A 24,757-nucleotide genomic window follows, 5' to 3' on the forward strand; every position below is an offset into this window, starting at 1 on the left:
CTTTCCCAGTGGCCAAGATATAAAGTATAAAAACTATGTCCCCCTTAAAAGCAAAAAAAGGAATATAGATTAATGCAACAAAGGCCCTGCTAGATGATGGGATCACTTTTAATTAAGAGGGTGCTCTGGCATTTTTTAGCCACTATGTCTGATTGAGTCTGCTAGTCTCCTGGTATAGTCGAGCATCTAGGTTATTTTGAAGTAGGTCTTCCTAAAAGTTTTCCTATTAACCTATTATCAACTAAAAAAAGATTGATTAGTGTTAGATTTATCAGTGTATGTTACAGAATCGTGTGGTTTCCTTTAAGTAGCTTTAATTTTTGGTTTTTAGTTTGTTTAGAGATGAGGTTTCACCAAGTTGCCCAAACTGACCCAAACTTGTGGGCTCAAGCAGCCCTCCTGCCTCAGCCCCCAGAGTAGCTGGGATTATAGGCACATACCTGCTTGGCTAGTTTTGTTTTAAACAGCAGGTTTCTAACTATAAAACAAATGTGCCATTTTATAATTTTTAAAGTAATCTGCCATTCACGGTACTTACTGAAAAACTAGAATAAGACAGTCTTCTCTCATAGAGCTTTTATAATCTTACAACGAATGCAGAAAAGCAACAGGTATTGAAAATGCAGTGAGGAATATGCCGTATGCTGGGTAGGAGAACTGCCCCACATGAAACTTTAGGCGACAAATCCCCATCACATTTATTATTCAGGAGGCGTTGCTGGGAAAGGGGTCTCAGACAGAATGTGCACAGGCTTGGAGGGGAGAGGGTGGCAGCCTGGCTGAAGTACAGAGCAGGAAAAGGATGGCAGAGATGAACTTGAGAGATAAGGAGAAGCCAATACCCAAAAACCTGGCAGGCCAAAAGATTAAAGATTTTGGACTTTATTCTGATATTGGTAGATACTACTGAAGGCTTTTATGCAGGGACATGATGGGATCAAATCAAATCTGCTTGCCTGAGAATGGTTCAAAAGGGAGGCAGGGAATCCAGTCATGTGAGAGAAAATGTTGGTCTTAACAAAGGTAGTGGCAGAGCAGGTGGAAGAAAGTGGATGAAATCAAAAGTTTTCAGAGCTAACAGCTAACGGGACATGGTAAATGAGAGTTTCTGCCAAAATCTAGGATGATTTTTCAGAAATTTTTTGGCTTTGGCAACTGGATGGGGGTGGTGCCACTTGCTTAGTTATCTATGCAAGGTAGACCAGGTTTGGGATAAAGATTGCTTTAGACATTGAGATATCTTTGGGACATCTTGAAGATGGCAGGTAGTTTGATCTCGAACTGGGAGGTGCCATCTGGGGTGGAGATGTACTGAGGATTAAGTAACTATAGTCACTGTAATTTTCTGGGCGTTGCCGTTGCTCAAGGGGCTCCTAGAGTAAGGGCCTTGAGATGGGTCCCAAGGAACAGACTTCAGAGGGCCAGGGAATGGGGAGGCCAGTGAGGTGGTGGGACAGGCCACTGTTTGACAAGCATGCCTGGTCCACCGTTTTGTTTGCACAAGACTCTGACAGTATATTGCCTTAAATAGTCAAAGCGCATCGTTTGGAAAAGTTTAGGGGAGGTGGTTGTTTCCCTTGTTCCTCTTTGGCTGTGCTCTGGGCACTGGAAAAAGCTTGCAAAGGAGACTTATCAGGAAAATAAGTAGAATGCAGGGCCACATGCTGCTCAAAGGCCATTAAGAGAAGGACTGAAAAGAGCCCACTGAACTTGGCAAGTAAAGAAGATTGCTGGTGACTGGGGCGAGCTCTTTCTTGAAGCGGTGGGGCAGAAGCTGGAAAGTCAGTTGAGGTGTAGACCATGTGGTGTGGAAAGAGACAGTGACTCAACTGGGCTTGAAGAACTGACTTCCCCATATTCATACTTGCCCCACTGTATTCGTGGAGTGGCGGGTATGATCTTAAAAGATCATAAAATGCAAGCATGGTCACTTGACAACTCAAAGTCCACTGTTCTCTAATGAATGACCTAGTCTTTACCCAGAATGCCAGTTGGACCCCTTCTGCCTCTCCTACTTCGTTTCTGCCCTCTCCGTTCGGCCCCTCAGGCTGCAGCCACGTTGCCTCCCTGAGACCCCCCCAAGCCTTTAGTATCAAATTTTGGAGACTCAACATGAGGTTATTATGCAACAGCTCTGTTGAGTCTCTAAACTGATCACGAGGTCAGGAGATTGAGACCAGCCTGGCTAACAGTGAAACCCCGTTTCTACTAAAAATACAAAAAATTAGCCAGCGTAGTGACATGCATCTAGTTCCAGCCACTTGGGAAGCTGGAACTACATATGCGTGTCAGCACAGGTGACTGTTCTATTTTGTTGGAACAGCCCACAGCCCTCTCCATTGTTGGCTGAATCCGTCGTGATCCCCAGGGCAGCCTAGAGAAAGCGTGCAGACTGCACACATGCCAAGCACACAGCTTTTGGGGCCCTGTGGATTGAAGATGTACTGACAGTTGATCTCATTCCACAGAAGGTTTAAGGCAAACCGACGTCCTTAGTCCACAGTTTTTAAGGATCTAATAGAGGATGAAGGGGAAAAGCAAAAAAACAGCTGTGACACGTTTTAAAAGTTGAACAGAATATTTTATTTCTCAGCAGTTGTATGCAGACAAATTAAACATGAGATGAATAGAGACTTTATTGAGAAAGTAAGAGAAAATTTCTATCAACCCCAAGAAGGACTCAAAGTGAGGTTGGAAGAGGACTTAAGAGTATGAAAGTACTCTACGAGTTTATCTAAGTTGCCTTTTCTGGGTGGGAAAGTTTAACCTTAGCGACTAGGTAAAAGGACATCAGACATGAAGAATGTTTAAGTTGGAGGTGGCAACATGAATTGCAAACAGGGCCTGCTTCAGTGACTGTGTGCCTGTAGTCCCAGCTACCTGGAAGTCTGTGAGGCCAGGGGTGCCAGCACACCAGCTAGATGCTCCGTAACTTCTAGGCCCCATTTGCCCCTCTGAAATTGAGAGGGTTGGATCAAAAGATCTTGGGCCTCAGCATCTCACATCCTGGGGATCCTCCCACTCATCCCTTAGCGAGCCTTGCTGGGAAGTCAGTCATTAATGATGTGGCCAGTTATTTGCAAGTGGTAAGAGCCTATTTACCATAAATAATACTAAGAACCAACTCAAGGTTGGTTCTTAATGCCATTGTTATTGTGAATCAGGATTAAATAGTAATTTTCAAAAGTAACTTGATTTTAAAATCAGTTTTGTGAGTCATTTACTACAAGCTAAATGTACACTATGACAAAAACCATTGTATTCCTGTTTTTCTAAACAGTCCCAATTTCTAACACTGTATATATCCTTCAACATCAGTGAACTTTGTTTTCTTTTACTCCAGTAATAAAGTAGGCACAGATCTGTCCACAACAAACTCGCCTCTCATGCCTCGCCTCTCACTGCTCTGCTCCAGGTCAGCCCCCTTTTGGCCTGTTTTGTCAAAAGCCTCATCTCCTTGCTTTTCTTGGTAATATATATTTAGGGAAGGTGTTGCTTTGCCCACACACAGGAAGCAAAGTAAATACAGACCACAAATGTTCAAATTGTAAGCCACTTAATAGCGTTTTGCACATTAAAAATGACAAGGGTTATTATACAAGTAGCCTTTTTAAAAATTCTCACACAAAACAGCTTTGTATTTAGACTTAAAGCTGTTGCTAGTTTGCTAGTGACATTTGTGTTAACAGTCAGTGTTCTAGGCCATTGATTGTCAGAATCAGAAGTGACTGCACAAGAGCATAAGCCAGCCAGTCAGTGAGAACAGATAACAGGCTGGCACCAGCGCTTGGCACAGCACGTGGAAAGGAGGACATCAGAGGGAACCCAGAGTTCTCTTGTCTCCTTCACAGCAGATGGACTCTTCCTATAGGTGGCTGTTAATTTACACAAAGTCATAGTCCAGAATCAGGAAGCCCCACTGTCGCCAACACCTGAAGGAGAACTATGTTCCATTTTTGGTGTTGAACTTCTCATGAAATACCTATTATCAAAATTGTGACATCTTACTAGACACTTCAAAAGTACCCCCAAAAAACTTTTAAAAGACCATTCAATTTTTTCCTACACACAGTACATACTAAAATTTGACAATCATCTTTAGATGTACATTTTATTCAGTACATTTCACAGTTTTCAGTATTCAGTCCCTCATGAACATTTATACTCATCTCTTCAGTCCTGATGTGAAATGTGATTCCAGTTCAATTCAGAGTGTATGATTCCGCTTTTCATGCTGATCAAGTAAATTTATGGTGTCTCTTTTCTGATCTTCAACATTAAAAACTAAAAAGGAAAAAAAATACACATAATATTCTAGTATTAAACATTTGAGATACCAGCCCTAGGCAGGTCCCATTTTATCAATTTCTAGAAACTGTCATAAAGAGGACTGTATCTCCCACAACAACACTGTAATTGGGAGGTGCATTCCTCGTCAAGGACAAGATGGCAAAGGTGATACGGGAGGAGGGCAGGGAAGTGCTGGGTAGAGAAGGGCAGGGTGTCTGGCAAGGGCTTCACCCTCAGGCCTGTGTCCATGGACCTACATGAGAACAAGCACTCCTGTCTTCATGCCCAAACGTTGCATTTTCCAAGACCACTCCGGCCTGCCATGCCCCCCCATTCTGTGCCCATACAAACCCTGAGACCCCAGCGGGCACACACACACAGGCAACTGGACATCGAGAAGAACACACTGGCAGAACACACCAAAAGATGCTGGCAGGCCATTGACGGCAGAATGATTCAGACACCAAGGGAAATCTGGCCAAGGACAGACAGTGGGAGGAGGGGAAGACCACTTTCCCACACCATCCCCCTCTGGCTCCCCATCCATCTGCTGAGAGCTACTGCTACCACTCAATCTTGCATTCATTCTCCAAGCCCACATGATCTGATTTTTTCAGTACACTAGGGCAAGAACCCAGGATACAGAAAGCCCTCTCCTTGCGGTAAGACAGAGGGTCTACTTGAGCTAAGCTGAAAGAGCGCACTGCAACACACACCCACTGGGGCTCCAGGAGCTGTAAACACACAACCCTAGATGCTGCTGTGGGGTGCGAATCCATCCTCCCCACGACCTGCCCGTCCGCATGCTCCCCCTAGGGGTTTGAGCCGCGGACACTGAAGAAGCGAGTCACACCCCCACTGCATGCCCTGTGAGAGGGATGAGGGAACTCCTCCCCTTTTGTTTCTTTTTTGAGACAGAGTCTCGCTCTGTCACCCAGGCTGGAGTGCAGTGGTACCATCTCGGCTCACTGCAAGCTCCGCCTCCCGGGTTCACGCCATTCTCCTGCCTCAGCCTCCCGCGTAGCTCGGACTACAGGCGCCCGCCACCACGCCCGGCTAATTATTTGTTGTCGTCGTATTTTCAGTAGAGACTGGTTTTCACCGTGTTACCCAGGATGGTCTCCATCCCCTGACCTCGTGATCCGCCCGCCTCGGCCTCCCAAAGTGCTGGGATTACAAGCGTGAGCCACCACGCCCAGCTGGAACGCCCTTTCAAGGGTCCAAATAGATGGCCAACAATGTGCCATGAAACAAAGCTGAAGCACCTAAAGGATTCCATACTTGTTTGTAACTGACATAATGCCCCATATGCCATAGGAAATGGACAGTATCAAGTGCACTCGTGACATTTTAAATACAATCACCACGCTCCTGTGCAGTGTGACTCCCTTGCTACTGCACTTCTAAAGGCACACCCTGCCTCCTGAGAGCCGTCCGCAGCTTCAGACAGCTCTTGGGACTCCAAAGCTCTCCCTTTACAGAGCTGATGTCTGTGTAGTTTCTACCATCTGGTCTTACTCTATCCTTTAACACACAGAAAACATAAAAAGGAACATCACAAATAAAACCTAAAACCACGGTCTTGATTTATAACTATGGCACATTAAATGGTAGTTTAATGACTATTCATTTAAATAACTGCCTTATTAAATTAATGGTATCTGTTAAAGGCTCTAATAAAGTTGGAGCTAATGCTTTTTTCTTCCAATTTCCCTGGAGCAAGTAAGGTCTCACTATTTCAATGACAATCTTAATGTTGAAGCTGATGTTGACATTTCTTCAACTTCTTCAAAGAGCTACCAAGGCACTCATCTTCTTTACCTTACCTACTTTGTTTCAAACCTCGCACAAGCTCAAGTCCTTAGGACCATGTGAGTGTAGGAAATGAGAGATCCAAAAAGGCTTCACCACAAAGTCAAGCATTTAGTAGGACACTAGGCCCAATTTAAAAGGTTTCAGAGCCAGCCACAGTGGCTCATACCTGCAATTCCAGCACTTTGGGAGGCTGAGGCAGGCAGATCACCTCAGGTCAGGAGTTCGAGACCAGCCTGGCCAACATGGTGAAACCCTGTCTCTACTAAAATACTAAAATACAACATTAGCTGGGCACGAGCCTGTAATCCCAGCTCCCAGCTACTCGGGAGGCCAAGGCAGGAAAATCATTTAAACCCGGGAGGCGGAGGCTGCAGTGAGCCAAGATCATGCCACTGCACTCCAGCCTGGGCAAAAAGAGCAAGACTCCGTCTCAAAAAAAAAAAAAAAAAAGTTGTTAGAATAGAGGTAAGAAAGTGACCAGACCGTGAAACATGCTCAAGAACACACAAGTGGAGTCAATGACAAAGAACAGAAAGAGACTTTGTATTTGCTTCAAAGTCTGGCTGCTAGTGTATTTCGCCATTTGCCTTTTTTAAAAATTGCCTAAATAAAGATAGCTGAAAATTCAAATTAGGACTTGCATTCTAAAAATTCTAAACTCTGCCAATTTAAACGACTGACATCCTGGATAAATATAAAAGATAATTTTTAGGGGGACACTGATGAAGAATCAGACAAGCACAGATTGAGGGACTTTCAACCAAATAACTGGGCCACTATCCTGCAAAACAGACCCACACCACAAATGATAAAGCCAGAAGCTGCCCCACGGTGAGGACCACTACAGAGGTCTGACAACAAATGCAGCGCATCATCCTGAACCAGAAACAGGACATGAATTGGACACTCACTAAATGTGAACGAAGTCTACAGATAATAGCATTGTATCAACATTAATTTCCTTATTTTGGTAATTTTACTATGGTTATATAAGATGTCAACAACTGGGGAACCTGGGTGAAGGGTATACAGAAATTTTTTGCTTTTTAAAAAAATCTAGATTATTTCAAAATGAAAAGGTAAAAAAATGTAAGTATTAAAACATTAAATGAACAATGCATTGGCCAGATGGTAATAAAAGAAGGCATTGTTAGCCAGACGTGGTGGCTCACGCTTGTAATCCCAGCACTTTGGGAGGCCAAGGCAGGCGATCACGAGGTCAGGAGATCGAGACCATTCTGGCCAATATGGTGAAACCCCGTCTTTACTAAAAATACAAAAAGTAGCTGAATATGGTGGCACGCGCCTCTAGTCCCAGCTGCTCGGGAGGCTGAAGCAGGAGCATCGCTTGAACCCAGGAGGCAGAGGCTGCAGTGAGCCGAGATCATGCCACTGCACTCCAGCCTGGGCAACAGAGCAAGACTCGGTCTGAGAAAAAGAAAAGAAAAGAAGGCACTGGCAAGATCAGCAAGGCCAAAACTGAAGGGAAGTCGTTGTTACAACTACTCCTGCTGCCCTGAGGATTTCTGCTGAATTCTGAAGTTTATGATGATATTTTAAAAGTAGTCACCCTCAGAGGAAGATGGGAAAATAATTCATAGTCATGAAAACTGTTAAATAAAAAGGAAAAAAATCAAGCATTTATCCTATCTACCTTATACAAACAATACCACTGAAATGTCTTTTTTTTTTTTTCTTTTTGAGGCGGAGTTTCACTCTTGTTGCCCAGGCTGGAGTGCAATGGCACAATCTCAGCTCACTGCATCCTCTGCCTCCCAAGTTCAAGCAATTCTCCTGCCTCAGCCTCCCAAGTAGCTGGGATTACAGGCATGCGCCACCACACCCAGCTAATTTTCTTATATTTAGTAGAGACAGGGTTTCACCATGTTAGGTTGGTCTCGAACTCCTAACCTCAAGGTGATCCACCCTCCTTGGCCTCCCAAAGTGCTGGGTTACAGGCGTGTACCACTACGCCCAGCCGAAGTGTCTATTTCTAAGAACATTCCCGTTAACAAATGACATAAAAATGAATTGATACAGGCATTGACCATCAACTGGTATCACAAAAAGAAAGACGCCAGGTTGCAGTTAGCCAAGACTGCACCACTGCACTTTAGCCTGGGCAACGAAGCGAGACTCCAACTCAAAAAAAAAAGAAGCCAGAAATGATGTGCCTCCCGATGTAAGAACATACCACCACTTATCTTACCGAAGGCTTGAGCCTGGACCTGAGTCTCATCAAGCCTCTGGGTCTAGCTACCACTCTACAAAAAAGAGGCCAGGAGAACTCGCTCAACTGCCCCGTGACTCTACAATCAGCAGTATCCAGGCTATGGGAAACCAGTCACATGGCTTGGGTTCTCTTGTTGTTGAGACAGAGTTTCACTCTTACTGCCCAGGCTGGAGTGCAGTGGCACGATCTCGGCTCACTGCAACCTCCACCTCCTGGGTTCAAGTGATTCTCCTGCCTCAGCCTCCCCAGTAGCTGGGACCACAGGCACGCACCACCACGCTCAGCTAATTTTTTGTATTTTTAGTAGCGATGGGGTTTCACTGTGTTAGCCAGGATGGTCTCGATCTCCTGACCCCATGATCTGCCTGCCTTGGCCTCCCAAAGTGCTGGGATTACAGGCGTGAGCCACCACACCTGACCCAGAAAAATGTATTTTAAGAAAGAATACTATGAGTCCATAGTGATACCAAAATAAGCAAGTGTGTGGGAGGAGGGAGAGGGGTTCCTTACAAAATGTCAAGTACTAAATGTGCTGGGATGGCAGCATGTAAAATGTCACCACTTGGGCAGTGTTCATCAATGGATGGTAAAGCCACACAAGTTCAAAGCCTCCTTTTCTAGATGATGTATTAATAGCAAAAGGAAAATGCCCTTCTGAGACCTCGTGGGCACGTTAGCCAAGAGATTAACAACCACCAGCAAGACCACCTGCTGTTATGCCTCCTGGGGAGAAGCAAGAATTCATCAGCCTGAATCCATCACAAGCAAACAGACAAGGCTAGAGTTTGATACATTCTACAAGATACTGGCCTGGACTCTTCAAAAATTCAAAATAACAATACAAAGGGCAGCTCTCATAATTGCCTGGAAGCTCTATGCACATCCTGGGGCTTGTCATCTGGGAGGCAGACTGATTAAGTAGTGACCTAGCCATTTTGTTTGCAAATCCCTGAAAGTCACTGAAAAATCATCCTACTTAAAGACTTGAGCCACACTGAATATGTTTCTAGAAACAATGCAGGCTTTCCGAATGGTTTTCATCAACTTAGGCTTCTCAACCCTCACCTCCCTCCACTGCCCCTGGTTTCAAAGGCTCCTAAAGAGACGGTCTCTTTGCAATGACCCACTCATTACAATCTAATGTTGGAATCACTGGATAATCACAGCGAAGGACCAGAAAGGGGAAATGAAAGTGACCTCGCCACCGCCCCTGGCCCCATTCTTACCATCTATGTTTCTGTCATTCCCTGCCAGGGCTGCCTGCTTGTCTGTCTCAGATTCCGCCTCATTTTCATCCATGTTGTAGTCATCTTCTCCTCTCAGTTTCTGCTGGTTTCTCCCTGTAAAATTAGCACATAAAACATAAGCTACATCGTTTCTGTCTTGATGTCACAGGAGTATCAGAGCACAGGTGCTGGGGGTTAGCCATACTTGCTCACAATCAGATCTGTCGGCTGCCTCTCTGGAAATGGTAGGGACGCATGGGCTGGCTTCCAGGACAAACACGTGCATTATGTGTACTCCACTTGAACTCTGAATCTAGAGACAGCATGGCCCTACATAAAAGGGTGCATTCTAGGCTGAACACGGAGAAACTAGCTAACAACTCAAATCTCAAGGTAAAAGAAAGGTGCCACTGTTTTAGGAAGGAACGGGTATCTGTAGTTAATGACAGCATCTCCTTAGAATGGAGAGAGGAAATGGAGCCGCCGCCGTGAGCCACGGGAGAAACCGTCCCTCATACTTACAGCGTGAGAGAACCCATCACTCTATTCACCCCTGGAGGGGCAGCAGCCAGAGAAGATGAGGACAAAAGGCTTTCAAGAGACCTACTCAAAGGGTTTAACTTACATATTTTAAATGTGTATGCAGGCGGTAAACAAAATCTTTTTTTTTTTTTTTTTTTTTTGAGATGGAGTCTGGCTCTGCTGCCCAGCCTGGAGCGCACTGGCGCAATCTCGGCTCACTGCAAGCTCTGCCTCCCGGGTTCAAGTGATTCTCCTGCCTCAGCCTCCCAAGTGGCTGGGATTGCAGGCATGTGCTGCCATGCCCGGCTAATTTTTTAGTTTTAGTACAGATGGGGTTTCACCATGTTGGCCAGGATGGTCTCGATCTCCTGACCTTGTGACCTGCCCACCTCAGCCTCCCAAAGTGCTGGGATTCCAGGTATGAGCCACCATGCCTGGCCAAATGCGAAATCTTTTTTAAAAGTGCACACCTGGAAAAGCAGCTCTAGTCTATTTCTCCGGCTCACTGCCTTGGGTGGAAACTGCACAGGCCTGCATGTTTCTTCAAATGCGGTCACCACACCTGCATCTAGAAGCAGGTGCATCCTACAGGCACTGTGGCATCTCAGGCCCACCTTTTGTTACACTTCGTGACCAGCCGCTGAGGGGTCTGACGCTGGAGCGCCACAGGCTGAGCCAGCCGGTGGGATCTCCCTGCCTCACACACCATGAGCGTCTCCTTGCTGGGTGGGCACGGAACACAGGGACCCAGCAGGGATACTTAGGGGGAGGCTGACAAAATGCACTTCTTTAACTGGAACTTGGGAGGACACGTTCTTCAGAAAGACAATGAAGTGAAAATTAGATTTAAATGGAATCAGGGTAACCTGTGCCAATCAGTGTACTCTCCAACTTCTGTGACTTGGTCCACCCCAGAGCGCAGGTGTCATATCCCCAGAAGTGTTCCTGGCTCAGGTGGGAAGGACATTTTCCACATCTGAAGGGACTGAAATACATCCCGGAATAGTCGGTTGATCTCTGATTCCTACCCTTTATTTCTTTAAAAAGAAAAAAGTCAACCAAACCAAGAAGGATTCCCATGTCAAGTCTCCTCATTGTTCACATACGCATGAACCTTCATCTACCCAATACTCCTTCCTTCCTTCAGTCATTCACTAGGCACTGATTGTCTAAATGGCACCAGACACTGCACGACAGTGGAGATACAAAGATGGGCCATGTGGCCTGCTGGCCAGGACGAGGCGTCCCCTTGATGCTAAACACCCATCTCCAGGCCGTCCACCTGCAAAGTCCCCTTGACTCCCTGCCGATACTGCATCTAAAACCTCGAGTTCTGGAGCATATGCTGCTCTTCCTTCCTGACTCCCTCTTGAAAACGAGTAAGAAACCTTCAAACGAAAAGGAACTGGCAAACTGTGGACTGTGTTTGGTCAAATTCAGGGTGCTCCGTGGGTGCTGGGAAGGAGATGGAGGTGACTGGGTGTCTGGTGGAAGGGAGTCCACCGCGGCCCCCAAAGCTTCACACCCACCTTCCCTGGCAGCGTCCTGCTCCTCCTCCTGTCCGTCGGGGATGACAAGCTGGTCTCGCTCGGGGCCCTCCATCTCCAGATTTTCCTGGCTCACTGACAGGGCAGCTGGCACCTGTGGGGTGTGGCCCAGTTCTCTGGCTCCCCCGAAGCCTCTTCCGTCCACAGGTCTGTCTTCCACCACCTGCTCCCGGCCTGGCTCCTGTGGCAGCCCCAGCCTGTCCCTCTGAGGCTCCTCCTCACTCGCCACCCGGATCTCATTGATTTCCTCTGTGCACAGAACACAGTTAGCTGTGACCTCGCCAGTATGTGATTTAAAAAAAAAAAGAAGAAAAACCTCATTCCACTCAATTCCCAGAACCTTCCCAAGGAATGGGGGTGGGGTGGGCTGCACACAGGAGAACAACCAGGTAGCAGCTCCTTTTGTGATCTCAGCCACCGACTGCAGGCCTCTCTGTGCCTGCAGCTCATCAGAACCGTGACGAAGGGAAAAGTAGCTTACAAAAAAAAAAAAAAAAAAACCTGGACTAAATTATCTTGACAAGGTACAATGGGAAGAGGGTGTCCTGCGGAGTGACCCGATCGTCTTGTCTGCTAGAGACAAGCACTTGGGAGCCAGGGCAGGCAGGCCCGCCCGGGGCTTTGCTCATGGACAGCAGCCTCCTGGTTCAGTGTCTGCGGCTCAGCCTCCTCCCCCACAAGCCCACCCATGTCCTGCATAAAGGTGCAGCCTGGGCCTTTCTCTACACAGCTGCTCAAGGACAAGGCACTTCGTTTACAAGGAGGAGACATCAGTCAGACAGACAAGAAGCCCCAATGCCCCAATTCCAGGTGCCCAGAGAGACACACCCCTGCTCGCTCCTGGCTGCCCCGCTGCTGGGTTCACTGACTGCCTCAGCAGCTCGCTGGGACTGCTTCCTCGACGGGGCTCTGGAGAGCAGGGAACAGGGCAACTGCTGGGCTCTGCTTACCTTTCTCAACTTGTCTCTTCGAATCCAAAACCACTTCGGAACTGGGGGCTGGAGTCTGGAACTTGCTGTTACCGGGCACGTTTCCTTTCCCTTGTGGCGCCTCTGCACGTGGCAGGCCTGCTACCTGCAGCCTGGGCTGAGGCTCATTGAGGGCTTGAAGCTGAAACAGAAGCACAGGACAGAAAGCCAGGGCAGGGCTCTGTGAGCAGAAGCCGTACAAGAATCCCACCAATCCCACCACCATATCCTTCCGACCAAGACCCTGAGAAACGCCACAGTCTACTCTGGTCACGCCCTGGTCATGTGGCGTACATCAGAAGACAAGAGGTTGAGTCAAGGTCTCCCAGAAAGTACTGTCAATACGGAATAAAACTGGGCAGAGATTCTGCTGAGAGGAAGCATTTATAGAATCATAAAATACCCAGGCGGAAGATCAACGAAAAAGAAGACATGAACACCACAAATGCTCCTTAACAGAACAAACATCTCCAGAACCCTCAGCCCAGCAAGGGGAAATGCACCTGCTTCTCAGGTACACATGGAATATTTTCCGGGATGAACAAATGGCAGGCCACAAAGCAAGCCTCCATACACTTAAATAACTAAAATCACACAAAGTGAATTATCTAATAGCAATGGAATGGATTATAAATCAAAACAGAATGAAACTTGTGACATTTGCAAATATTTGGAAATTAAACCACACACTCCTAAATCACCAGTGAGTTCGACAATAAACCACAAGGCAAATTAGAAAATGCTTGGACAGCCAGGCGCACTGGCTCACGCCTGCAATCCCAGCACTCTGGGAGGCTGAGGCAGGCGGATCACCAGAGGTCAGAAGTTTGAGACCAGCCTGGCTAACATGGTGAAACCCCATCTCTACTAAAAATACAAAAATTAGCTGGGAGTCATGGCGGGCGCCTGTGATTCCAGCTACTTGGGAGGCTGAGGCAGGAACATCGCTTGAACCCGGGAGGCGGAGGTTGTAGTGAGCAGAGATCATGGCACTTGCACTGCAGCCTGGGCGACAGAGCGAGACTCTGTCTCAAAAAAAAAGAAAATGCTTTGACACAAAACAAAAACACAGCATACCAAAACTTACGGGAAGCAGCTCCAGCAGTGCGTAGGAGGAACGTAAGACTTCCAGTTTTCAGTGCTTCACGTGAGAAGCTTAGAAGTCACCACTTAGTCCTAACAACAAGTAAAAAGCTAAACAGACTGAAAAGTTATCAGCTCTTCTTGGATCCACAGGAGAGGTGAGGACAGAGTGTAAATCACTGTCCTTAAGCCTGGAGACAGAGTCCAATACAGTGAGTCCCGGCTCACCAGGATAGGCTTGGGCAGACCGAGGGAACCAGTGTTGGGGTAGGAGAGCCCAGTCATGTATGAACTGTTTAAGGCTCAGTGTGGATGAGTCTGAGAGTTAAAAACCTGCCCCAGCTGGGTGTGGTGGCTCATGCCTGTAATTCCAGTACTTTGGGAGGCTGAGACGGGCTGATCACCTGAGGTCGGGAGTTCAAGACCAGCCTGACCAACATGGAGAAACCCAAGATCTACTAAAAATACAAAATTAGTCAGGTGTGGCAGTGCATGCCTGTAGTCCCAGCTACTCAGGAGACTGAGGCAGGAGAATCGCTTGAACCCGGGAGGCAGAGGTTGCAGTGAGCCAAGATTGCGCCACTGCACTCCAGCCTGGGTGACAAGAGCGAAACTCCAACTCAAAAAGAAAGAAAGAAAAAAAAGCAAAAAACCTGCCCCAGTCGTAAGGGGCTCCCATACTTATGAGTTTTACCCCTAGGAGCTCAACCAGGCTCTCAGTAAATATCAGAGAAAAATTGGCTTATGCTTCCAGCAGTGTGGCGGGGAAAGGAACCACTCTGCAACAGGCCACAGAGCTCTGTTCTCCTTAACCAGGCTGGCCCTCAGGAGGAGTGTATTACCCAGAGCCCCTGCTGGGATATTATCCGAGCCTAACTGACCTGGGGGAATGAAACACCCAACTCCAGTGAGCTCTAGACTTCCACATGGGAGAAGGAAGCTACTCAACTCCAGCCCACTCTAGCCACTCTGTCCCACTGGGGTAGGGAGTGGGTACTGAGCAGCATAGGGGGCATACACAGCCAAGGGACTCAGGCTCACTGAAAACCCTCATACTTACAGCACACTGATTTTTGACAAAGGTGCCAAGACAATTCAGTGGGGGAAAAGCAGTCTTTCTTTCAACAAGTGATACTGAGACAACTTGATATCCACACACACACAAGAATGAAGCGGGAGCTCTACCTCACACCATATGCAAGAATTAAATTAACTGAAAATGAATCATAGGCCTAGATGTAAGAAATAAGAATGATAAAACTCTGAGAAGAAAATGCAACAGGAAATCTTCAAGATCTCGGGTCAAAGTGTTCCTAGATACAACACCAAGAACACACAACAAAAGAAAAAACAAATACAATGGATTTTGTCAAAATTAAGAACTTTTGTGCTTCAACCAAACACTAGCAAGAAAGTGAAAAACCCCACAGAATTGAAAAAAAAAAAAACTTGCAAATCATATATCCACTATATCTTTAGTAAAATAGATTCTAAAAACTCTTACAACTCAAAAATAACTCAATTAAAAAATGAGCAAAGGAACTGAATAGACATTTCTCCAAAGAAGATATACAAATGGCCAGTGAAGCATGTGAAAAGATGCTCAGTATCATTAGGGATATCATAGTTATTAGGGAAATGCAAACCCAAACGACAATAAGCTACCACTCCACACCTGCTAGAAAGGGTATCATGAAAAAGGTAGTATCAAGAATTGGCAAGGATGTGAAGAAACTGGAGGCCTCATAAACTACTGGTGGGAGTGGAAAATGGTATGGCCACTTTGGAAGAAGTCTGGGAGTTTCTCAATAGGTTAAATATAGATTATCATATAACACAGCAGCTCTACTCCTAGGTAACATCCAAGAGACATGAAAACATACGACCATACAAAAGCTTCATGTTCATACGACATTATTCATAATAGCCAAAACGTGGAAACACTCCAAATGCCCATCAACTGATGATGAATAAACCACATGTGGTCCATCCACAGGATGGATTAATCAGCCACTGAAGGGAATGCCGTACTGATGCATGCTGCAACCCCGATGAGCCCTGAAGCACTTATACTCAGTCATAGCAGCCAGACAGGCCAGGCGCAGTGGCTCACGCCTGTAATCTCACCACTTTAGGAGGCCAAGGTGGGCGGATCACTTGAGGTCAGGCATTTGAGACCAGCCTAGCCAACATGACGAAACCCCATCTCTACTAAAAATACAAACATTAGCCAGGCCTGGTGGTGGGTGCTTGTAACCCCAGGTACTCGGGAGGCTGAGGCTGGAGAATCGCTTGAACCTGGGAGGCGGAGGTTGCAGTGAGCCGAGATCACGCCACTGCACTCCAGCCTGGGCAACAGAGCGAGATGCCCTCTCAAAAAAAAGTCAAGACACAAAAGGCCGCACATATATGATTCTATTGACAGGAAATTGTCCAGATGAGGCAAATCAAGAGACACAAAGTAAATTAGCAGTTGGCTGTCTAGGGCTGTGGGGACTGAAGGTAAATGAAGAGAGAACTAAGGGATATAGGGTTTCTTTTGTGCCAATAAAAATGCTCTGAAATTGACTGTGGTGATGGCTGCATAATTTTGTGAATACACCCAGAACCCATGAATTGTAAATTTTCTATGAATCACAGGGAATGCAAATTATATCTTAATAAAGCTGCTATATTTTTTAAAAAACCAACCAAAGATCACCCAGAAGGCTTCAAGCAGCAGCTTCGTGGGCTGTGCTCTGCACAGGAGGCGGAATGAGAGCACGAGACATGAAGTCGGCCAGACCTGAGGTCTTGATAGGCTCTACCACTGACCAGGTGGTGTGACACTGGCCACAAAACTTAACCCCTCCCATGGGCCTGGGGTCCTCAAATCAGGAAAACAGCAACTCTCTCCCAGGCTGGCTGTGGGCTTTAAATACGATAATTCCCGTAAAGCCCTGAGCTTGGGAAGTGGGACTGGAGGCCAGCTCCCTTGGTTAGGTTCCAGTCATCCCAGGACCAGGTTCTGCTTTGCTGTATCTCAGGGAGCCAAGCCCACAAGGGAGGGCAGAGTCTAGAGAAAGCCAGGCGGCACATAAAAGAAACAAAATGCTTCAAGATAGGGGTACCTTCTAGAAACTCTTGGCAAAAATTCCCCAGTTACCTGCTGTCTCTGGTCGTTGTTTTCACTCAGGTCTCTGGAAGCTACAGCTTCGTTCCCCTTTTTGGTGACCTCTTCTATTCGCTCCTCACACTGTTCCTTCACCTCCTTCATCTGATTGATGCACTGGCTCCTTTGGTGAGAGAAAGCAAAGGAAGGGCCTGATGTCTGTGGCTGTGTCTCTGCTGGGCGGTGACATCCACTTCCATAAGAGACACAGACCCTCTCCCGGCTTCAGGCGCTTCATCTGAAGAGGGCACTTAAGACATGGCAACGTGTGTGTCCAACGATTAAATGACCAAAGAAACACACTAAAAATAATCACCCATTGTTCTAAAACAGCGAACTTTACTGATTAGGAAAAAATTTTTTTAACATACAATCTGTAGAATAAAAAAATACATATATGTATTGGTCTTCGTCCCTGGCTACTGCCACAGAGCTCTTAAAACCCTTGGAAGTTCCTGAGGGGGTATCTGGCTAGTCACAAGAAGCCCCTCTGGACCAGACTTGAGTTTATACTAATGAGGGGGTCTTGGGAGTGGGGAAGGATGGGCGTCAGATAGTTTCAGGACAGAGGCTGACTGCCAGAAAAACCAGCCACATGACTGAAAAGTTGGAACTTTCAGCTCCACCTCCTCCGGGGAGGAGAGAAGGACTGGAGACTGAGTTCAACCCCGTGGCCGACAGTTTTATCAATCATGCTATATAAAAGACTCAAACTCCGGACCACAAGGCTTAGGGAGCTTTCAGGCTGGGGAACATCACAATGCACTAGATGGGAATGGCTGACTCCACGGGGTGGCCGCTCCTGTCTCCCCCATGGAGCCAGCCCTCACCTTAGGACTCTACCACTGGGCTGTTGTATAAAAGTCAAAACAGCTTTCCTGAATTCCGTGACAGTCATTCTGGCAAATTATCAAACCTGAGGGGGTAGTGGGTAATCCTAAAGCTGTGGCCAGCCAGGCAGAAGTGAGGGTGGCTAGGGGACATGTCAGACTTGTGGCTGGCATCTGAAGTGGGAGCAGGCGTGTGGGATGGAGCCCCTTAACCCAGGGTCTGTGCTAAGTGGGTAGTATGAAAACTTGAACTGGAGGACACTCCGCTGAATTGCTGTTGCACTGCTTCAGCTTTCTGCCTGGAATTTATTTTAAGAGTATTTCGACAAGTGCCAGAGCTATGAAGTAATTAAGAGAATTACCCACTCATTTTGCAAATAAGAATGCTAAGGGCTGACATGGTTGTCTGGCATGGACCAGGGTCAGAGATGGGCAGAAACTGAAGCCTGACTCCAGCTCTTTCCTGTTGTGCTCTCTCCACCACACAGCTCGCCTTTTCTGAGTCGCAGGCATTTCAGAGCCAAATGTGAGTACCACATTCAACCTCTGACTCTTGGAATATACCCTTCAGTTCAAAGCACCATGGGGTCACAGTGTACCACACACCGAGAAGAGTACCAGGTGCTGCGGAAATAATGCAGTGCAGAGTTCCTAACCTGGGACAGCTGAGAGATCAGGTGAAAATTTCATTTAAATACAATGCTCACAAACATACCAGCCACAGGTGGTAGACTAGTGCACAGGAGCCGAAACAGCGCGAACAAAAAGCTGTCTGTATACTGTATAACTGAATGAGCAGGTCATTTGCTATCCCTGGACCTTTAAACCTGCAAAAGGGAAGTACTGGTCGCTCCTGCTCCCAGCCCTGCTAAAATCAAGTACAAAGAGCCTTTATCTCCCAGCCTTGCAGATGAAGTGCAGCTTTCCACGCTCCAGCTTGAGAGCCAGGAGCCGAACTACCTCCATCCTCAATTCTGAGGCAAAGGTCATGCAGATTGTGACAGCGTTTCTTCCTGAAGATTCAGGTTGGCTTTTTCTTACATGTAAGTGGCAAATATTCCAGCACTAACTGGAGCTAAATTGGAGAGAGATACAGAACTTGGCCACCAGTGATTATTCTAACTGGGGCAACTGATGGCCAGAGTACCACTGATGGAATGTGTTCACTACGAGGACCTATCAGGGCAGGTGATTCCATCCCCGAGGGCACCGACCGTCACTGTATTACTTTACTTTCCAGTATCAACAGTGGAAACTGTCTCCTCATAGCAGGGAGATGAGATGGCGAGTGGTTCATCTCATGTGCTGACTCCAGGTGCTTCAGGGAGAAAGAACACACGGCTATTTTCAGGTGGAGAGCAGTGATTGCTTAGTGATGCCTGCCACAGGTGTAGGAGAATAAAAAGGGGGATGTGTGCTGGCTGATTCAAACAGAAAGAATGCTAAGAACACTACCTTGTACATCAAGAAACCTGGCCTTTCCATCAGCTTTTGTGTTCTTGGCACTGCCTTCTATAGAAGGATTAGACCAGACAGGATGTTTTAAGGGAGGGCGTGCAGAATTGAGGGAGGGCCCGAAGAATTCGCACAAATTGCACACTTTAGGCAGGTGTCCATTTATAAGTTTGCTGACAAAGTGTTCCTACTTTTTATCAGATTCTCTCAAAGGGCCTATAATCCAAAGAAAGTTAAGAATAACTAGCTCTTTTTTTGCTTCCAACACTCCACGAACATGATCCCTGGGAAGCATCGCATATCTGGTACAGGGCCTTGGGCACAAGTAGTGAAACAGACACAGCCAGAAAGAGCTTTCAATCTAGGTATCAACCTGCCAGGAGCAAAAGGAGTACATCCTACAAGTGTCTCCAGCCCAGCTTAGAGGTGTCCACCCATCGCCTGGGCCCAAGCTCTCCTACATGGGGAGCAGAGATTCCTTCTCTGTCACTGGGCTCTGATTTCCAGCTAGGTCAAAACCTTCTGGGGCAACATTTATCAAGTGAGGCCATTTATGGCTTTTTGTGTTTCAGTCTATATGAGGGAAATATTTGCATTAAGGTGTCTTTAAGGATGAATAATAAGACTGAGCTACTTCATTTCTGTCTAAATGCAATTCTTTAATTATCAGCCTAACTCAAGGTTTCTCAACCTTAGCACTGTGTATGTTTTAGGCCAGATAAAACGTGACTGTGGGAAGCTGTCTTGTGGATTATAGGATGTTTAGCAGTGTGCCTAGCCAGCAGCAGCCTCCTTGTAAGCCATGACATACAAAAATGTCTCCAAACATTGCCAAAGGCCTATTGGGACAAGACTGCCCCGACATGAGAACCACTGGCATAGCTGAACAAGGTTCCACACATGAGTGACAATCACATTTCCCTTCTATTGACTGGCTGCTCATGTCCTCTACAGAGACATATACTTGGGGCTTCATGTTTTCCGTTGTACGTGGTTATAAAGTTAGTAGGAAGATATTATGGCAGGTGGACAATGTTTTGGAGGAACATGGAAATCCCCAAGAACGCAATGAAGGTGAGACAACTGATTCTCCCAGGTTGCTGGTGACCATGCAGACGGCTCAAATCCTTTCAGAATGCAATTTGACAATTCACACCCAGCAACAGGCTAAACTACAGATGAGCCTTTTAGAAGGAAATAATCCAAAACAGTAATTTTTAAAAGACAGGAGCTATATGGATGTTTTAAATATAATCCAAATAATATACTTTTTTAAATTTAAAAATTAAAAAATAAGAGGCTGGCCGGGCGCAGTAGCTCACACCTGTAATCCTAGCACTTTGAGAGGCCAAGGCGAATGGATCACTTGAGGTTAGGCGTTTGAGACCAGCCTGGCCAACATGGTGAAACCCATCTCTACTAAAAATACAAAAATTAACCAGGTGTGGTGGTGCATGCCTGTAATCCTAGCTACTCGGGAGACTGAGGCAGGAGAATCACTTGAACCCAGGAGGCAGAGGTTGCAGTGAGGCGAGATCGCACCACTGCACTCCAGCCTGGGCAACCAGAGCAGCAAAACTCCATCTCCAAAAAAAAAAAAAAGAGCCTATAGCTAATGTGTTGTCGTTATTTAGGAGAAAAGTATGCCAATGGATATTTTATCCTTAAAATCCCTTTTATCATTGCATATCTACCTAATTTTACTTTTAAAAATAAAATTTTTGTGGCCGGGTGCAGTGGCTCACACCTGTAATCCCAGCACTTTGGGAGGTCGAGGCAGGCAGATCATGAGGTCAGGAGTTTGAGACCAGCCTGACCAATGACAGGGTTTTAGTAGAAACCCTGGGTGTTGTGGCAGATACCTGTAATCCCAGCTACTCAGCAGGCTGAGGCAGAAGAATTGCTTGAACCTGGGAGGTGGAGGTTGCAGTGAGCCGAGATCGCACCACTGCACTCCACCCAGCCTGGGGGACAGAGCGAGACTCCATCTCAAAAAAAAAAAGAATATATACACACACACACACACACATATACATATATACATAATACAAGTAAGTAAAAGAATGATTAAATTTTTTTCATGACTGCAATTAAGTAAACATTCGTGTGAACTTGGGCATGGACTGGATAGAGTTAAGTCAAAGGGAAAAGGGCAGGCATGAGGGTTGGGCTGTGGGTGGCTGGTTCTCTCTGAATCCCAAAATTCCTACACATTAGCTGTATTGTTTTTATGAGGAAAAAAAGTGGAAAAAATAAACACAACCTTATCCTGTGACCTGTAAACTGGTTTTTACTATCTTCCCACGGGGCTTAGCTCCCTTTTCAATAGTTTAACATTGCTTGGCTTTGATTATAAAAGTATTCCATTCTCACTGTACTTAATGCAAAAATTCGGAAAATCACTGAAAAGTCTAAAAAAAAAAAAACAAAATGCCCACAACGTGATCACCAGGCAATAAACTGTTACTATATCAATATTTTGCCAAAATGGCTTTTAGTCAACGAATCTGATTTAGCTCACGTGGGCACCTGTGAAACACATTTTTAACGCTTTATGTTGTTGACTTGACCAGTACACCTGTGCCTGACAGAGTTTTAAGCTACATTTTAAGGCGTGCTGAGAAATTTGGTTCCTGCTGAGAGCTGGCCTCCTTGTGCGTTTGTGTAGCACATGAATCCGAGAGGGGCCCGCGGGCCCGTGCCTTTCTCAGAGTCCTGTATGGAGCAGAAGGTGCATGCTCTATCAGAGGTTATGTCTCCATCTGCCACCCTCAGCTTAACCCCCCGCCCTCCGGTGGCATGCACCCTGCACTGTGGCACGCGCTCTGAGGTGCACTCACAGGTCGTAGGAGAACTTCCTCTCCAGGTTGGTCTGGTTCTTCTGAAACTGGAGGACATCCTGCTGCAGCCTGCCGTAATTCCTCTGCAGGGTCTTTAACTGGTCTACACCAAGGGAACAAGGAATTGCACAGGTTACTGGCACAATAATGTCATGCATTCATTCAAAATATAACAGAGGCAGACTCACACATCAGACCATAACGGGCAAGGACAGAGCAGGACAAAGGAGGAGACAGACAAAAAGCTGAAAACACAGCCCCTCCTCAGAGTCACTACACCCCAGCTGTGGAGAGAGCTCTGGAAGAGCAGCAACCCGAAAGAACCTGCGTCTGGATCCTTTTCCAAATGTCTCTCTTAAATCTCCTTTTTGGCCGCTAGCCTTTAACATATTATCGGAAGTTTCTATGTGCCTGTCTCTTTCGTAGACATCATAAGCCCCGAGGTGTCCCCAAAGGTCACACATACCACCCTGCCCTCATCCCCAGTCGACTCATCCTTCCAACTGTAAAACACTGACTTTTGACGTTTGGTCAGATAAGCAGCCACTCCTGCTGACACCCCGCCCTCGGCCACCAGGCTACCCACCAGCATCCTCCCCCCAGTCATTTATTCACAGCCAAGCCACTCTCCAAGGCCCTGTGCCCATTTAATCACCCAACACTCTCATCAGGGAAACAGCAGCTTTAAGGAAATTAATCAGCGCCACCCCTGCTGCCCTGATGACTCGGCTCACAAAGGAGCCCCGGTGGGCAAAGGGCCGAAATTGGGGCAGAGGGGAGGGCAGCCACCAGGGGGATACCAGAGTGGACAGCAGCAGCAGCAGCCAGGCCCGGACACAGCCGGGACACACAGGCCAGGACAGATGTAGGCATCCCCGAGGTATGCCCTCACAACACTAGACCTACAACAGTCTCAGGTGGAAAATGAAGTGAAATAAAACAGGATTCTGTGAATTATGACACACACAACACAGACTCATCCCAAGAGCCTGCACGTGACACCGGCAAGAGACAAAGCTGTGGCAAAGAGAACAGCTGGGTGGGAGCTGGGCCCGGAGAGAGAGGGGACTGGTGACTTCGGCATGGGTGAGGGGTCCTGGAGTGGCGGGCAGGTGCCATGCTGACTGCAGTGGTGATCTGTGAGACTCTGTTAGGACTTACCCAACTAGGGTAAGTCCTAACATATACTGATGCCATCTATATGCATGCACCCAATTATTATTATTCTTTTTAAATTATACTTTAAATTCTAGGGTACATGGGCACAACGTGCAGGTTACATATGCATACATGTGCCATGTTGGTGTGCTGCACCCATTAACTCATCATTTACAATAGATATTTCTCTTAATGCCATCCCTCTCCCCCTCCCCCTACCCCACGACAGACCCCAGTGTGTGATGTTCCCCACCCTGTGCCCAAGTGTTCTCGTTGTTCAATTCCCACCTATGAGTGAAAACATGCAGTATTTGGTTGTTCGTCCTCGTGACAGTTTGCTCAGAATGATGGTTTCCAGCTTCATCCATGTCCCTACAAAGGACATGAACCCATTCTTTTTTATGGTTGCACAGTATTCCATGGTGCATATATGCCACATTTTCTTAATCTAGTCTATCACTGATGGAAATTTGGGTTGATTCCAAGTCTTTGCTATTGTGACTGGTGCTGCAATAAACATACGTGTGCATGTGTCTTTACAGTAGCATGATTTATAATCCTCTGGGTATATACCCAGTACTGGGATCGCTGGGTCAAACGGTATTTCTAGTTCTAGATCCTTGAGGAATCACCACAGTCTTCCACAATGGTTGAACTAGTTTAGAGTCCACCAACAGTGTAAAAGTGTTCCTATTTCTCCACATCCTCTCCAGCACCTGTTGTTTCCTGACTTTGTACTGATCGCCATTGTAACTGGTGTGAGATGGTATCTCATTGTGGTTTTGATTTGCATTTTTCCGATGACCAGTGATGATGAGCATTTTTTCACGTGTCTGTTGGCTGCATAAATGTCTTCTTTTGAGAAGTAGACACTTCAAATCCTTTGCCCACTTTTTGATGGGATTGTTTGATTTTTGTCTTCTAAATTTGTTTAAGTTCTTTGTAAGTTCTAGATATTAGCCGTTTGTCAGTTGGGTAGATTGCAAAGATTTTCTCCCATTCTGCAGGTTGCCTGTTCACTCTGATGGTAGTTTCTTTTGCTGTGCAGAAGCTCTTTAGTTTAATTAGATCCCATTTGCCTATTTTGGCTTTTGTTGCCATTGCTTTTGGTGTTTTAGTCATGAAGTCCTTGCCCATGCCTATGTCCTGAATGGAATTGCCTAGGTTTTCTTCTAGGGTTTTTATGGCTTTAGGTCTAACATTTAAGTCTTTAATCCGTCTTGAATTAATTTTTGTATAAGATGTAAGGAAGGGATCCAGTTTCAGCTTTCTGCATATGGCTAGCCAGTTTTTCCAGCACCATTTATTAAATAGGGAATCCTTTCCCCATTTCCTGTTTTTGTCACGTTTGTCAAAGATCAGAGGGCTGTAGATATGTGGTATTATTTCCAAGGGCTCTATTCTGTTCCATTGGTCTATACCTCTGTTTTGGTACCAGTAACCATGTTGTTTTGGTTACTGTTGCCTTGTAGTATAGTTTGAAGTCAGGTAGCATTAATGCCTCCAGCTTTGTTCTTTTGGTTTAGGATTGACTTGGCAATGCAGGCTTTTTGGTTCCATATAAACTTTAAAGTAGTTTTTTCCAATTCTGTGAAGAAAGTCATTGGTAGCTTGATGGGGATGGCAATGAATCTATAAA

General features: G+C 46.3%; 1 protein-coding gene across 1 annotated transcript in view; it reads right to left on the reverse strand.

Moving 5' to 3' along the window:
• Window positions 1-2,565: 2,565 nt before the first annotated feature.
• The window catches only part of GOLM1 (golgi membrane protein 1), a 48,777-nt gene continuing 26,585 nt past the window's right edge, over window positions 2,566-24,757 (reverse strand). The window contains exons 6-11 of the mRNA XM_017859915.1: window positions 21,961-22,063; window positions 16,830-16,959; window positions 12,584-12,743; window positions 11,616-11,882; window positions 9,565-9,678; window positions 2,566-4,284 (exon numbers count right to left, since the gene is read on the reverse strand). Coding sequence (XP_017715404.1) covers window positions 4,208-4,284; window positions 9,565-9,678; window positions 11,616-11,882; window positions 12,584-12,743; window positions 16,830-16,959; window positions 21,961-22,063 — 851 coding nt within the window. The 3' untranslated portion in view covers window positions 2,566-4,207. The remainder of the gene's footprint in view (window positions 4,285-9,564; window positions 9,679-11,615; window positions 11,883-12,583; window positions 12,744-16,829; window positions 16,960-21,960; window positions 22,064-24,757) is intronic.

The sequence above is a fragment of the Rhinopithecus bieti genome, unplaced genomic scaffold, assembly GCF_001698545.2.
Source record: "Rhinopithecus bieti isolate Rb0 unplaced genomic scaffold, ASM169854v2 scaffold_51345, whole genome shotgun sequence".
In the NCBI taxonomy this organism is placed as follows: Eukaryota; Metazoa; Chordata; class Mammalia; order Primates; family Cercopithecidae; genus Rhinopithecus; species Rhinopithecus bieti.